Source organism: Trypanosoma cruzi, genomic scaffold, assembly GCF_000209065.1.
Source record: "Trypanosoma cruzi strain CL Brener 1047053516741 genomic scaffold, whole genome shotgun sequence".
Classification (NCBI taxonomy): domain Eukaryota; phylum Euglenozoa; class Kinetoplastea; order Trypanosomatida; family Trypanosomatidae; genus Trypanosoma; species Trypanosoma cruzi.
Window position 1 is genome coordinate 7,683 of NW_001849163.1, and position 16,434 is coordinate 24,116.

Genomic DNA, 16,434 nt, shown 5'->3' on the forward strand with positions numbered 1-16,434 from the left:
TCAACGGCCGCCCTGCCGCCAACATAATTCCAAAGGAAATCACTCAGCCTCACGTTGGTGCTGCTCATGGTCCACTGCGGCCACACTTCACTCCCCGCCACGTGTCGAGCTGCAGCGTCGGAACCATCACAAGAGCCGCTGCAAGGCGCCATCACAACACCCGTGCGGTGAAGCATCCCACTCGCACCGCCCAACTGCGGCCTGCAGGTGCCGCTGGCTCCAAAGGACACTCGCGGCTGTTTCGTCCCGCATTCCCAATGGCATTGGGCGTGGCACTCGCACGGCAGGGCGGTCGATGCGCCATGCAGCCGCACTGCAACGCCTGTCGGTGAAGCAGTTAAGACCCACCGCCCCCGCAGCAACACAACGTGCAATCAACCCCAACACCGCCACATTATCGTCCTTTTTATGATTCACGTTGTCAGTCTGTTTGCCCCATCACCGACACCAAAAATAAGTGCACACCTTCACAAAAGGGAAGAAACAAAGAGAAAAGGAGGCACGATCCCACCGTCACGCAGCGGGCCAACACTCTCCTCCACGCACAGCCATTGCCGCGCAGGGGACCGCAGTCACATCGCAGAGTCAACACCACAATGTGCACCGCACCATCGTGCAGTGAACAATGGGCGAGACGCAGCCATGCATCGCCCCGCTCCATTTTACCGCCCCTCAGGTTTTGTTTGCCCACACATGGTAGCAAACAGAATCAGAGTGCACACAAACCCAATCAACCCCTCACTCGCTGAAGCACATTACTTCGCATGGAGTGACAACAGTTAAGGACAAAACCAGAAGTAGCAGGCTGCATGGAATCTCCCTGCCAACCCTGCGAAGAGACACAACAACTCTGCGGAGTCAAAGTGACAGCCCCTCGGTGTTGCCCGCGGTTCACATGGCAGGACAAATTCCACGCACGCATAGCTCCGGGCTCCTCGCTGTTTGAGTGCCCAACAGAACATGTGGAAAAATGCCTGCGCACAAGACGGAATTAAATGCGTGAAAAGTCGGCCTGCTTTCTCCGATGGCGTTGGCGAGCAGTCCCACAAAATCCAATCAAAGTGGCACGCCGGACAGAATGGCGTCCGTCAATCAATAGAAAAATGCGACACTGAAAAGGAGCAGAGAAGAGTTGGCGCATGTGACTGCCAGTGACAACTGTGAGCAAACCCGCCAGCACCAACTGAGGTGCCGAGGAGCACGCTTGTGTAGAACTGGCCGTCAGGCAGAGAGGACAAATAAAACAAAAGGGCAGCAAACCCTCTCGTTCAATGTCTTCTGACCGCGACACCAGAATCAAAATACAATGGACGATAAGAGCGGCAACGCCTTCTCCAAAACATCTTGTCAAGAGGCCGCAGGACCTCAGGAAGGGAAGAATGCAGCGGCAGCGGCCACAGCGGGGGAGGCAATAAAACGGCTGGCAGGCACCTTCACGTCGACGCGCACACCACATCCGAGTGGGCTGGGAGCACAGATCGAACCGCTCGGAAACACACGCATCAAATCCGCAAAGCAAAGTCGCGTTGAATCGACAGGAACTCCCCGCCCAAAACAAATTTAAAAAGTGGCGTTTTTCAAGGGGGAATCCGCTTTTCCGACGACGGCACGGACGCCTCGCAGAAATTTCTTGCAAATCCCCCTTCGCAGGTCCGCAAAAAAAAACGCGGCGTAATAAAAAGAAAGCGCAACGACGCAAGAAAAATAATCCTCCTAACCGACCAGGTGGCAGGCCGCCCTCGCGCAATTAAAAAAAACACAACTTCACTCCGGTCTTGTGGTGGTCGTCTCGCAACATTTTTTTTCTTCTAGTCGCAGTGCACATCCCCCTCCCACAAATCATTTGTTCGGGCCATGCTCCTGCGGCCAAACATCGCGCTGCTGGATCCCGCGGCACAGTCCTCGGCACAGAAGTGAGGGAAGGAACAGGGACCGCAGGAGGTGCGAGCAAATCCGAATTCGGTGGCGGTCGCTGCAGTGAAGATTGACGTCCCACGCGGTGTCCCTTTTCTAGGTCCGGTCCTCACCGTGCCATGCTCTCAGCGTGCGGTGCGCCGGCCGCGCCGAACATCCACACGTGCATGCGTCTCACCGTCGCTACCAGCCCCGTTCGTTGGCTGCATCAGGGAGTCGCCATCCGGAGACGGGCATAAGGACGTTGCATCCAACAAAACCTTCAGAGGCACCCGGTGAGCCAACGACGACCGTCACTGCGGGATGTGTGGCCCTTCCGCCGCTCACCTCGAATCGCACTTCTACGCCTCCTCGAGCAGCAGCAGCAGCAGCAGCATAAATACACCGGTCCACTAGAGGCCGTCACCAGCCATTGCAGGAAGACCACTGTGCCCCAGTGCTATGAAACCCGAATTGCATTGACGGGCCACTTCGGAAAATCCTGTCGCATCCTCCCCCAATTATGCGGAAACACATCCGTCGTGCATGTGTCCACCGCAGCCAAATAATCCGGTCCAAATACCCTCCAAATCAAATTCCCCTTTCCTCAAGCCATTCCCTCATTCCATACGCCCTGACCCTCATCCGCACGTGCCCGCTCACACAAGCCGCCAAAGAATGGTGGTGGCTGCTCAACGCTCCGGAAAAACATGCCCAGCACGCACGCACAATAAATGGCATGCGCAAACGCACGAAACAACGGCGGAGAAGTGCACACCGAAAGGATGCGGCCCTCCACAGCAGTCGCAGCCCACCGCGTGCATCACACCCGCAGGAAGAGTGACTCGCGGTGCGCGCTCCCTCTCTCCTCCTTCCCTTCATGCCCACGGAGGAAGCAGCAGCCACCCGCAACCGCCAGCACACGCTACAAAAGAAGCATCCAAATCCACTGCAATGTGCATCTTGTGCGTGCATGTGGTTGTGTGTGCCTGCAGACACACGAGGCAAAGAAGCAAAAACAGGAGCAGAGCATGTGAAGGGACGCACAAAAACAGTACAGCAGAGGTGCATGGCAGAAATAAAGAGAAAAATGCTGCTCAAGCTCATGATATTGCACCGCAAACCAAGCGGCGGCAATTCATAAAAAAGTTATTAAAATCAAAAAAAAATTCATCTTCACCTTCCACACCTCACACATTGGAAAAAAAAAGATTGATAAAAAAAAAAAAAAAGAAAAAAAAAGTCCTCCTCTATTACGGCCACACACAAATAATTAAAAAAGAAAAGAAAATGAAGACCCACACACACAAAAAAAAAAAAAACAATTTCACCTGGTTACTGTGTGCGCCCACCAAATTGTTTATATATTTTGCCCGCAAATTAAAAATTAAATATTTAAATGTCTTTCAGCCGTCCGACCCTCCATGTGTGTCCGCACACCGTTTATATTTCATGGGGTCATCTGCGTGTTGCTGCTCCCCTCAGCCCTCTCATCGGCGTGTGAGTGCGGCCCGCAGAGCACAGTCACTCGTGTGTGTGGGGGCTGAGAGAAGCACGCAGACATGACGGGAGTCGCGTCACTCCATCGGGAGAGTGAGCGCAGCAAAAAAAAAAAAAATCATCAGGGGGGACTGAGAGAAATGCTCACGAGGCCGACACCGAAGGGACTGCCAGCGCAAAAAAAAAAAAAAAAACACACACGCAGTGAGAAAGTCAAAGAGAGCAAGCAAAATTCCTTTTTTAAAGCGGCAGGGTGTGGCTGTGTGTGTGGCGCTGCAGGTGTCTGCCAGCCCTGGCCGCTAAAAACAAAACAAGAGGGAAAGAAATGTGTGCTCCGCCCACCGGCCCTCGTCGCACGCCCACACGTCACGGCTCCCTCAGCGCGCCGTTCGTCGCGGCCCCTCCTCATGCGTGCAGCAGGCGAGGCGCACAGGGCCGTCGTCATGAGCGTGTCGGTGGGTGTGTGAGTGGAGCAGTTGGGCGGGAAACACACGGCACCCCTCACAGGAAGAGTGCGGCAAGAAACAACTGAAAAAAGTAAAAAAGAAAAAATCACTTCCTTAGTAATTGCCCCAAAAGCAAAAAATAGAGGGGATGGGGGATGAAAAATAAAAATTTAAAATTTAAACAAATTAAACCATTAAAAATGAGAAAAAAAACGTTCATAGTGGTTGCCCCAAGACAACAAGCAAAAAGGGGGTAGAGAAAAAGAAAAACACAAAAAAACAGAATTGCGGAGAGTAATTCATTACCGGACGTGCGTCGGTGTGGGGGAGGGCGCAAGTGTCCCACACTGAGGCCGCACACTCCTCACGCAGTCGCAAAGCCCCACAGTCCCAGCAGAAGCAGCAGCGGCAGCAGTTCCCTCCCGTACGCGGAACCATCATCACCATTTGCCCCACCATCACCCTTTTCTCGTGCCGTCCCCTCATTCCCAGCAGAAGTCAAGCGTTCCGCTGGCGCATGCTGGGTATTGGCGGTTCTCCCCACAGTTGTCCTCCCCGGTGCTGCTGGTACTTCCCGTGGGCCAGGCACCGCAGGTGCAGCAGGTGCGACAGGTTTGGGAGCAATTTTCACTTGTGGTTCTGGAGCTCTCTTCGAAACGGGGATCCTGTCCTTGATTGCACGCATCTCAGTGGGATTCAGTGGGCGGTTGTACAGAAAGACGTTCGTCACCGTCACACGAGGTTTTTTGCCGATCTTCTTCGGACTGGCCTCCTTCGGACTGGACTCCTTCGGACTGTCCTCCTCCTGACTGGCATCCTCCTCCTCCTCCTCCTCATCATCACCACCAACACCATAATCATCAAAGTCGCACGCGCCAAAGCAAAACCCAAAAAGCTCAAGTGGTGTCTCACCTTTTAACGGCGCTTCTTCCTCCCCCAGCGACTCACCATCAATGTACACAGAGGCCTTGTTGCCTTGCAGCATGAGTGCCACTTGGTGTTCTTTCTTCGGCTCCCAAGGCCTGCTTTCCGTTGTTGGTTTTGTCTCGTCTTTGGGCATCGTCTCCCACTTGTTATCCGCGGTGTACGACAGTCTCATGATATACGGGGACTCAGCGTCACCCAACACCGCAGCCAGGAGAGGAGTTTTCTCACTCGGAGCCTCTTCGATTGTCACCGACGCCACAAGTGTGAAGTTGTGGCTCAAGGATACATGACGCAAATTATCATCCGGAAAGTTCACAGGCCACATTACCCCGGAGTCAGGCTCCGTCAACTGAAACCCATCCTTGACCTTCGTGGCGTTCGTCACCGTCGCGTTCAGGCAAAGGTACTCGTCGTTCCACGTGCCATCGCTGGCCGATGCGTTTGACAAAACTGCCACCAGACCCGCCGTGGGTATAGAAAAGCTGGAGAAGAAAATGTCCTTTTGCGACCAAGTGCTGAGGACGGACTCGATTTTCTTCAGTTCCTCCGTCAGACGGGAGAGTGAAATGGCACTGCCTTCACCATTGTCCCTCCGTTGTAAAAGATGCAACTTGCCATCCGAGTACAGCAGGGTGCTGGCGACCTCCTTCTCCCCAGCATTGTCCTTGCCAACCGGTCCAACAAAAAACGAGCGGTTGTTGTCCGTGACCCAAAGGTAGAGCGTATTGGCCCCTTTCTCCTCCTCCATGGCGTACCCTCTCTGTGTGTACAGCATGACCTTCCTTTTCCCAATGGTCGCGGTGATGAGAGCATCCACATGCAAGCCTCCTTCCGGATAGTCTTCCGATTGTGAGTTGACCCACACGCCTGAGAGTGTCCCGATGGCCTCCGTCCACGTTGTCCCCATGTCCCGCGACTCGTACACCCTCTGGCCATTCTCGCAATCAACAATCATGAGAAGTGATCCCTCCCACTCGGTGATGCGGGGTGCACCGCATTTCGGATGAGAAGTGCCCTCTGGAAACACCCAGGTACTGCCGTTGTCCTTCGAGTAAATAATCATGGAGTAAACGTCAACTTCTTTTGTTTCATTCATCGCCATCAGAGAAAACACAATCGTGCCATCCTCCATCAGAACACCCGAGCCACCAGAAGCAATATAATCCGTCAAGTTACCTTCGTGAGCAGCAGAAGTAGTCCGCTTCACCGGCGATTGAACTCCGCTCCATTTTATCCACTGACTCGGCTCGCCGCCCGCAGAAGGCTTCGTGACCTCACCAACAACCAGTTTCAGCTCCAAGCTGCCCTCTTTCCAACTCCCATTTACATCGGACAAGGCAGTGCTTCCCACAAGAAGAAACACCTTATTGCCCTTCATCGTTGTTGTGGGGTGGCGCACAACACCCAAACTCCCCTCTCCCTCCGCTTTACCAACCACAGTGCGTGCCCTCCATCCTTCCTTTTTGACCTTTTCAACAAGAATGGGCCATTCCCACGCAGAGTCGATGTACTCCGCAACAACATCAGAAGACGGCTTAGTTGATTTGTTATGGGGGGGTTTGAAACCTATGTGACCTTCGGCAAAAGCAGCAATTACTCCACCAGCACTGACGAGAGAGGGTGAAACAAATGAATCCCTCCGACTTGGGTCAGTCCCCGTCTTCGGCAGCACCTGCGTCGTCTGCGGCACAAATAGATCGACTTCCTGCAGCCCCTCAACACTCCCTGAAGCACTCCCCTCTGCAGTAATGGTACTCGGCAATGCCGACCCAGAAGTTGAAGCATCAGCATTATTTTCCACCTGAGCGGTCGCAGCTCCACAGGTGGCGCAGCACATCAACACGACAAGTAGGAGCAGCACCGCGGAAGTAAACACACGCCGTGACATGTTGGGCCTCTGCGGCTCACTCTCTCTTCCTTCCCTCCTTCCGCTGGATCCGGTCACGCGGCGACGGTTGTGTTTGCGGGGTGCCTTCACTGCAGCAACACGTGAGAGCATACAAATATGTGTGTGTGGGTAATGTGTGTGCTGTTTTTGGTCCTTTCAGTGCCTTCGAATTTCACAGTAGCGATTCGCGTTTGGTTGCTTTCCTTCCTAGCGTGTCTGCGTTCAAGAAGTGGTGAAGAAAACAACAGCGGCAGCACATCAGAAAGGTCAGTGAGAATCAGAGCAGAGCAGCCACGCAGTGAGTGGGGCACGAGACAATCCGGAAGGGACGGCACGGAGGACCATCGCCCACAGAAAAGAGCAGCAAGACGGCAAGTCACGGCGGGCCGTCGGTGTGTGCGGGCCAGCCCTCACGCGGTGTAACACGCCACACCCAACAGGGAATGACAGACAGACAGGCGGAGATGAATGGACGCCGTCAAGAGGCACTCACAATCAACATGGCCCGTGAGCATGCAGCCACTCCACGCAGGAACACAGGAGAAAATGGTGAGTGGGAAAAAAGCAAGAAGCAGCACACACGGAAGAAACAAATTACAAGCAGGAAAAGCACCGCCACGGCCCTCGCCCTGGCCGGCAACTCCACTCCAGCCCTCACACACACACACCATCGCAGTGCCGTCAGTCCGCGGGTAAGAGGATTCGGTCCTCCACACAACAAACGCACACACCGCCAGCAGTCAAACACCAATGGACAAGAACGAGAAGGGACACACCGCCACCGCCTCCAGTTCAATCCCACGGCAAAGGAACACGGCCACAGCCCGCTGCCGGCACACAACGCACACGGAGCGAGCAATCACCCAAAGAGCCACACGCAGAAGCGGATCCTCATCCACCCATGACGCGGCGCCTCACTCCACGCGATCACACGGAGTGCACTGTTTCCTCAATAGAACTTATTCGTCGTCCATCCCTTTAAGATGCCTCTGTTAGTGATGGGCCTTCGAACACAATAGAAGGAAATGGACAATGCGGTAACGCCGTGACACCGCCAGCCACAATGATTCTCTCATACCGGGCAATTCTCCAATTACGTCTCGTACGCACACACAATCAACATACCATATGAAAATCACCCAATGTTTTTCACCAGAAGCCAAACAACCCTTTTCCCTCCCTCCTTAATTTATTCTGCCACTGTTATGTTCGATAGTGTTAGACATTTTGGCATTTGTGTGCGGTGCTGCCGCACGGGGCTGGTGCACCCGCACCGCATACACACAAGCAACCAAAAATAAATAACTCCCACAATATTTTTTAGCACAAATCAAAATAACTCGTTCACTTTCAATTTCCTAGGCTATTTTCCTATTATTATTATTTATTTTTTTCTTTTGCACACTTTGGAGAGCTTCGTCTCTTCAAAAGTCTCTGCACGATATTGACACTTGGTACTGGCGCACCTCTTCCCTCCAGAACACCAAATCTCACGGCTCTCGCCGCTCACATTATTGGAATTGTCGACATCACATCTCTGCCAGCCACTCATCGGCGTGCTGTCTGCCTGCTGCACATAAATAATCTCCCACGATACGTCTCGGGATAACTCCTCCCAACCATTAAAATATGCCGCCAGGCACTCAGTGAACTGCCTCACAGTGCTGGCGGTGGTGTGGTGCCCACCCGCCGTAGTCATCTGCAGACCGACCAGCGTCATTGGATTGGACTCCGAGAAAAAAAGGCGTCCTCCAGCGGAAAGTTTGCGGCCCACGGTTTGCACAGCACCCCGTACTTCATTTTACGGATCGTTTTCTCATATTCACTCGGCAGCAAACCCTCATCTCCCTTGGGATGCAATTCAGGGGCCAACTTCAAGACGCAGGGCTTTGCTTGACGTCCTGTTGGCGGCTCAAACTCCGTGAGTTTCGTCGCCATTACCTTGACAAAGGCACTCTCCGTGAACGATTTCAAAGCAAACCATCCAAAAAATATGGGCGAAATATTATCCTTCGACGCCAACATCAGCCTCAAAAAGCCATTTTATTTCGTTACACTTGGGAAGCGTTCCAATGTCCGTTCCTCGAGGCAATCAGATATCGGTGCATTGAAAAGGATCACACCGCCTGCGTATATTTCCCGAACAACCTTCACAGGCTTGTGGGACGGATCCTCAAAATACCATGGCGACTCACCTCCCCGTGAAAAGTACTCTTTCACAGTTACCTCGTTGATCGATTGCAATGCGAACTTCACCGCTCCACAGCGTTCAGTAAACGCCTCCTCATCAAAGACGTTAAATGGAATCGGTCCCAAAAGATACATGTGTTTTTTGACCCCTTTCCAGTATTCCGCTTGTTTCTCTTTAGTCTCATTACGCGTTATCCAGGCGCACATCGCCTTCACATCCATCTCGTCGGGGCAATTCACGATGATTCGCGCGGCTTGTAGTTGCTTCGCCCACTCATCACAGTTGGTTACCTTTGGGAATGACACCGCAATCATGCCCCATCCAGAAGTAGGCGCAAAATGTCTCGGTGGCGTTCCCTCCTTTGCCACATCGTGGATAATATACACATTCCTCCCATACCCCCTCAAACTTCTCAACTCCGAGATGCACATGTCCTCATCGCTCTATCTTGTCACCGCTCTGGTGGTCTTGTCAGACACGTACGCATCTCGTCCACCAAAAAAGTGGACTACCACTTGGATTTTCTCGACATCGCAGTGCAGCAGCTGGTAGAGGAGGTACGAGCCGGCAGCCACCGATTTCCCGATCCCGGGCGTCCCAATCAACACACGTCGCTCGGGCGTAAAGTCGGTCCTGCCGTGAGGGCTGAACCACGCGGTTAGATCGCCCTTGACGATCTGCCACACTCGATCCACCTCAGAGTTTACAAAAAAGTCCTTAGGAAGATCCTGTATCGTATTCCACGAGTACGGCCATCCCTTCTCCGAGGCGAGCACCATCAACACGGGAGGTGCCGCACCGAATTGCTGCACAGCGTCATTCTTTTCGGTAGCGTCGTCAGCTTTCTTGTACGACCATGACTGTTCTGGCTTCCCCTCATGCACCCCCATTCCCGTCCCCGTTTTCTTTCGCTCCACGCCGTCCGGAAGTTCCACCGCATGGCTCCGCCTCGCATTGTGCACAGACTCGTAGCATCCATCCAGTTTCTCCGGTGCGCTCGTCGTCGTTGGGTTCCTCGCCTCCTCGGCAGCTGCTTCCAAGAAATGTTTAGTGGAGTTATGAACAGTTGCTTTTACCTCCGCAGCAGCTAATGACCACCCCGGTGGATTGTTGACACCCTTATCGCAAAGCTTGCGTATACCCTCATCGAAGATCACTTCACCCTTTACAGCTCGCTTCATACTCAAATAATGACCTGATGCCTGTATTTCGTTCAATGCTCCTTTATCACGGATATACTTCGTGGGGTCCTTGAAAAACTCCTCCAGCAAGACATCCCGATTGGTGTCCACAATGCCCCTGCCGTCCAGTTCCCTCGTAAGAAAGTCGTTCAGCTTCATTTCATTGACGCAAACCCTTCCTTTAAACAGTACTTCTTCGATATTAGTGGAAATGGTAAATTCCATTTCTTGCGTTCGTCTTAGCCTTTCCTCTGCCTCCCGCCTCGCTTCTCTCAGTACCTGCGTGAGTACTCCGTTTGGTTTTCCCCTTGCAAGAGGAGTGATTGTATCCTTTTCTTTCACAGTCCCTACGTTGCCCAAGAGAGAACACACCTTCGTGAAGTGGCTTAGTAATGGCCTCCAGCGCTTGGTACGCAGTTAAGTTGAGAATTTCTTCAGGAAGCCGCTGGTCTTGTACGTAATCATCCGGCTCCTGAACAAACATCTCCATCGTCACATTGTATTCTTTCATCAACGGCCGCCCTGCCGCCAACACAATTCCAAAGGAAATCACTCAGCCTCACGTTGGTGCTGCTCATGGTCCACTGCGGCCACACTTCACTCCCCGCCACGTGTCGAGCTGCAGCGTCGGAACCATCACAAGAGCCGCTGCAAGGCGCCATCACAACACCCGTGCAGTGAAGCATCCCACTCGCACCGCCCAACTGCGGCCTGCAGGTGCCGCTGGCTCCAAAGGACACTCGCGGCTGTTTCGTCCCGCATTCCCAATGGCATTGGGCGCGGCACCCGCACGGCGGGGCGGTCGGTGCGCCATGCAGCCGCACTGCAACGCCTGTCGGTGAAGCAGTCGAGGCCCACCGCCCCCGCAGCAACACAACGTGCAATCAACACCAACACCGCCACATTATCGCCCTGTATATTTTATGATTCACGTTGCCTGTCCGTTTGCCCCATCACCGACAACAAAAATAAATGCACGCCTTCACAAAAGGGAAGAAACAAAGAGAAAAGGAGGCACGATCCCATCGTCACGCAGCGGGCCAACACTCTCCTCCACGCACAGCCATTGCCGCGCAGGGGACCGCAGTCACATCGCAGAGTCAACACCACAATGTGCACCGCACCATCGTGCAGTGAACAATGGGCGAGACGCAGCCATGCATCGCCCCGCTCCATTTTACCGCCCCTCAGGTTTTGTTTGCCCACACATGGTAGCAAACAGAATCAGAGTGCACACAAACCCAATCATCCCCTCACTCGCTGAAGCACATTACTTCGTATGGAGTGACAACAGTTAAGGACAAAACCAGAAGTAGCAGGCTGCATGGAATTTCCCTGCCAACCCTGCGAAGAGACACAACAACTCTGCGGAGTCAAAGTGACAGCCCCTCGGTGTTGCCCGCAGTTCACATGGCAGGACAAATTCCACGCACGCATAGCTCCGGACACCTCGCTGTTTGAGTGCCCAACAGAACGTGTGTAAAAAATACCTGCGCGCAAGACGGAATTAAATACGTGAAAAGTCGGCCTGCTTTCTCCGATGGCGTTGGCGAGCAGTCCCACAAAATCCAATCAAAGTGGCACGCCGGACAGAATGGCGTCCGTCAATCAATAGAAAAATGCGACACTGAAAAGGAGCAGAGAAGAGTTGGCGCATGTGACTGCCAGTGACAACTGTGAGCAAAACCCGCCAGCACCAACTGAGGTGCCGAGGAGCACGCTTGTGTAGAACTGGCCGTCAGGCAGAGAGGACAAATAAAACAAAAGGGCAGCAAACCCTCTCGTTCAATGTCTCCTGACCGCGACACCAGAATCAAAATACAATGGACGATAAGAGCGGCAACGCCTTCTCCAAAACATCTTGTCAAGAAGCCGCAGGACCTCAGGAAGGGAGGAAGGCAGCGGCGGCAGCCACAGCGGGGGAGGCAATAAAACGGCTGGCAGGCACCTTCACGTCGAAGCGCACACCACATCCGAGTGGGCTGGGAGCACAGATCGAACCGCTCGGAAACACACGCATCAAATCCGCAAAGCAAAGTCGCGTTGAATCGACAAGAACTCCCCGCCCAAAACAAATTTAAAAAGTGGCGTTTTTCAAGGGGGAATCCGCTTTTCCGACGACGGCACGGACGCCTCGCAGAAATTTCCTGCAAATCCCCCTTCGCAGGTCCGCAAAAAAAACGCAGCGTAATAAAAAGAAAGGCGCAAAGACGCAAGAAAAATAATCCTCCCAACCGACCAGGTGGCAGGCCGCCCTCGCGCAATTAAAAAAAAACACAACTTCACTCCGGTCTTGTGGTGGTCGTCTCGCAACATTTTTTTTCTTCTCGTCGCAGTGCACATCCCCCTCCCACAAATCATTTGTTCGGGCCATGCTCCTGCGGCCAAACATCGCGCTGCTGGATCCCGCGGCACAGTCCTCGGCACAGAAGTGAGGGAAGGAACAGGGACCGCAGGAGGTGCGAGCAAATCCGAATTCGGTGGCGGTCGCTGCAGTGAAGACTGACGTCCCACGCGGTGTCCCTTTTCTAGGTCCGGTCCTCACCGTGCCATGCTCTCACCGTCGCTACCAGCCCCGTTCGTTGGCTGCATCAGGGAGTCGCCATCCGGAGACGGGCATAAGGACGTTGCATCCAACAAAACCTTCAGAGGCACCCGGTGGGCCAACGACGACCGTCACTGCGGGATGTGTGGCCCTTCCGCCGCTCACCTCGAATCGCACTTCTACGCCTCCTCGAGCAGCAGCAGCAGCAGCAGCAGCATAAATACACCGGTCCACTAGAGGCCGTCACCAGCCATTGCAGGAAGACCACTGTGCCCCAGTGCTATGAAACCCGAATTGCATTGACGGGCCACTTCGGAAAATCCTGTCGCATCCTCCCCCAATTATGCGGAAACACATCCGTCGTGCATGTGTCCACCGCAGCCAAATAATCCGGTCCAAATATCCTCCAAATCAAATTCCCCTTTCCTCAAGCCATTCCCTCATTCCATACGCCCTGACCCTCATCCGCACGTGCCCGCTCACACAAGCCGCCAAAGAATGGTGGTGGCTGCTCAACGCTCCGGAAAAACATGCCCAGCACGCACAATAAATGGCATGCGCAAACGCACGAAACAACGGCGGAGAAGCGCACACCGAAAGGATGCGGCCCTCCACAGCAGTCGCAGCCCACCGCGGTGCATCACACCCGCTGGAAGAGTGACTCGGGGTGCGCGCTCCCTCTCTCCTCCTTCCCTTCATGCCCACGGAGGAAGCAGCAGCCACCCGCAACCGGCAGCACACGCTACAAAAGAAGCATCAAAATCCACTGCAATGTGCATCTTGTGCGTGCATGTGGTTGTGTGTGCCTGCAGACACACGAGGCAAAGAAGCAAAAGCAGGAGCAGAGCATGTGAAGGGACGCACAAAAACAGTACAGCAGAGGTGCATGGCAGAAATAAAGAGAAAAATGCTGCTCAAGCTCATGATATTGCACCGCAAACCAAGCGGCGGCAATTCATAAAAAAGTTATTAAAATCAAAAAAAAATTCATCTTCACCTTCCACACCTCACACATTGGAAAAAAAAAAATTTGATAAAAAAAAAAAAAAGAAAAAAAAAGTCCTCCTCTATTACGGCTACACACAAATAATTAAAAAAGAAAAGAAAATGAAGACCCACACACACAAAAAAAAAAAAAACAATTTCACCTGGTTACTGTGTGCGCCCACCAAACTGTTTATATATTTTGCCCGCAAATTAAAAATTAAATATTTAAATGTCTTTCAGCCGTCCGACCCTCCATGTGTGTCCGCACACCGTTTATATTTCATGGGGTCATCTGCGTGTTGCTGCTCCCCTCAGCCCTTTCATCGGCGCGTGAGTGCGGCCCGCAGAGCTCAGTCACTCGTGTGTGTGTGGGGGCTGAAAGAAGCACGCAGACATGACGGGAGTCGCGTCACTCCATCGGGAGAGTGAGCGCAGCAAAAAAAAAAAAAAAAAATCATCAGGGGGGACTGAGAGAAATGCTCACGAGGCCGACACCGAAGGGACTGCCAGCGCAAAAAAAAAAAAAAAAAAAACACACGCAGTGAGAAAGTCAAAGAGAGCAAGCAAAATTCCTTTTTTAAAGCGGCAGGGTGTGGCTGTGTGTGTGGCGCTGCGGGTGTCTGCCCGCCCTGGCCGCAAAGAAAACAAAACAAGAGGGAAAGAAATGTGTGCTCCGCCCCACAGACCCTCGTCGCACGCCCACACGTCACGGCTCCCTCAGCGCGCCGTTCGTCGCGGCCCCTCCTCATGCGTGCAGCAGGCGAGGCGCACAGGGCCGTCGTCATGAGCGTGTCGGTGGGTGTGCGAGTGGAGCAGTTGGGCGGGAAACACACGGCACCCCTCGCAGGAAGAGTGCAGCAAGAAACAATTGAAAAAAGTAAAAAAGAAAAAATCACTTCCTTAGTAATTGCCCCAAAAGCAAAAAATAGAGGGGATGGGGGATGAAAAATAAAAATTTGAAATTTAAACAAATTAAACCATTAAAAATGAGAAAAAAAACGTTCATAGTGGTTGCCCCAAGACAACAAGCAAAAAGGGGGTAGAGAAAAAGAAAAACACAAAAAAACAGAATTGCGGAGAGTAATTCATTACCGGACGTGCGTCGGTGTGGGGGAGGGCGCAAGTGTCCCACACTGAGGCCGCACACTCCTCACGCAGTCGCAAAGCCCCACAGTCCCAGCAGAAGCAGCAGCGGCAGCAGTTCCCTCCCGTACGCGGAACCATCATCACCATTTGCCCCACCATCACCCTTTTCTCGTGCCGTCCCCTCATTCCCAGCAGAAGTCAAGCGTTCCGCTGGCGCATGCTGGGTATTGGCGGTTCTCCCCACAGTTGTCCTCCCCGGTGCTGCTGGTACTTCCCGTGGGCCAGGCACCGCAGGTGCAGCAGGTGCGACAGGTTTGGGAGCAATTTTCACTTGTGGTTCTGGAGCTCTCGTCGAAACGGGGATCCTGTCCTTGATTGCACGCATCTCAGTGGGATTCAGTGGGCGGTTGTACAGAAAGACGTTCGTCACCGTCACACGAGGTTTTTTGCCGATCTTCTTCGGACTGGCCTCCTTCGGACTGGCCTCCTGACTGGCATCCTCCTCCTCATCCCCATCATCATCATCATCACCAAGGTCGCACGCGCCAAAGCAAAACCCAAAAAGCTCAAGTGGTGTCTCACCTTTTAACGGCGTTTCTTCCTCCCCCAGCGACTCACCATCAATGTACACAGAGGCCTTGTTGCCTTGCAGCATGAGTGCCACTTGGTGTTCTTTCTTCGGCTCCCAAGACCTGCTTTTCGTTGTTTTTTTTGTCTCGCCTTCGAACATCGTCTCCCACTTGTTATCCGCGGTGTACGACAGTCTCATGAAATACGGGGTCTCAGTTTTCGCCAACACCGCAGCCAGTAGAGTTTTCTCACTCGGAGCCTCTTCGATTGTCACCGACGCCACAAGTGTGAAGTTGTGGCTCAAGGATACATGACGCACATTTTCACCCCGAGTGTTCACAGGCCACATTACCCCGGAGTCAGGCTCCGTCAACTGAAACCCATCCTTGACCTTCGTGGCGTTCCTCACCGTCGCGTTCAGGCAAAGGTACTCGTCGTTCCACGTGCCATCGCTGGCCGATGCGTTTGACAAAACTGCCACCAGACCCGCCGTGGGTATAGAAAAGCTGGAGAAGAAAACGTCCTTTTGCGACCAAGTGCTGAGGACGGACTCGATTTTCTTCAGTTCCTCCGTCAGACGGGAGAGTGAAATGGCACTGCCTTCACCACTGCCCCTCCGTTGTAAAAGATGCAACTTGCCATCCGAGTAAAGCAGGGTGCTGGCGACCTCCTTCTCCCCAGCATTGTCCTTGCCAACCGGTCCAACAAAAAAAGAGCGGCTGTTGTCCGTGACCCAAAGGTAGAGCGTATTGGCCCCTTTCTCCTCCTCCATGGCGTACCCTCTCTGTGTGTACAGCATGACCTTCCTTTTCCCAATGGTCGCGGTGATGAGGGCATCCACATGCAAGCCTCCTTCCGGATAGTCTTCCAATTGTGAGTTGACCCACACGCCTGAGAGTGTCCCGATGGCCTCCGTCCACGTTGTCCCCATGTCCCGCGACTCGTACACCCTCTGGTCGTTCTCGCAATCAACAATCATGAGAAGTGATCCCTCCCACTCGGTGATGCGGGGTGCACCGCATTTCGGATGAGAAGTGCCCTCTGGAAACACCCAGGTACTGCCGTTGTCCTTCGAGTAAATAATCATGGAGTAAACGTCAACCTCTTTTGTTTCATTCATCGCCATCAGAGAAAACACAATCGTGCCATCCTCCATCAGAACACCCGAGCCACCAGAAGCAATATAATCCGTCAAGTTACCTTCGTGAGCAGCAGAAGTA

General features: G+C 53.2%; 2 protein-coding genes and 2 pseudogenes across 2 annotated transcripts, besides 12 other annotated features; all 4 read right to left on the reverse strand.

Annotated features, from left to right (window-relative positions):
- Positions 1-395, reverse strand: Tc00.1047053510411.5 (annotated as a pseudogene; the record flags this gene model as incomplete).
- Positions 1-16,434: a sequence feature (areas not merged during assembly with more than two copies in the genome that could not be assigned to a particular haplotype).
- Positions 2,269-2,290: a microsatellite.
- Positions 3,095-3,135: a microsatellite.
- Positions 3,271-3,294: a sequence feature (AT_rich).
- Positions 3,998-4,030: a sequence feature (AT_rich).
- On the reverse strand, positions 4,204-6,765 carry Tc00.1047053510411.10 (trans-sialidase, putative; the record flags this gene model as incomplete). The annotated part of the gene is made up of 1 exon (XM_803496.1): positions 4,204-6,765. The coding sequence occupies one exon, from the start codon at positions 6,763-6,765 to the stop codon at positions 4,204-4,206; it is 2,562 nt and encodes an 853-aa protein (XP_808589.1).
- Positions 4,655-4,674: a microsatellite.
- Positions 8,027-8,048: a sequence feature (AT_rich).
- On the reverse strand, positions 8,039-10,537 carry Tc00.1047053510411.30 (annotated as a pseudogene).
- Positions 12,764-12,788: a microsatellite.
- Positions 13,590-13,630: a microsatellite.
- Positions 13,766-13,789: a sequence feature (AT_rich).
- Positions 14,072-14,091: a microsatellite.
- Positions 14,709-16,434, reverse strand: Tc00.1047053510411.40 (trans-sialidase, putative; the record flags this gene model as incomplete). The annotated part of the gene is made up of 1 exon (XM_803497.1): positions 14,709-16,434. A coding segment is annotated over one exon (1,726 nt), but the record flags the coding sequence as incomplete, so codon positions are not given.
- Positions 15,140-15,177: a microsatellite.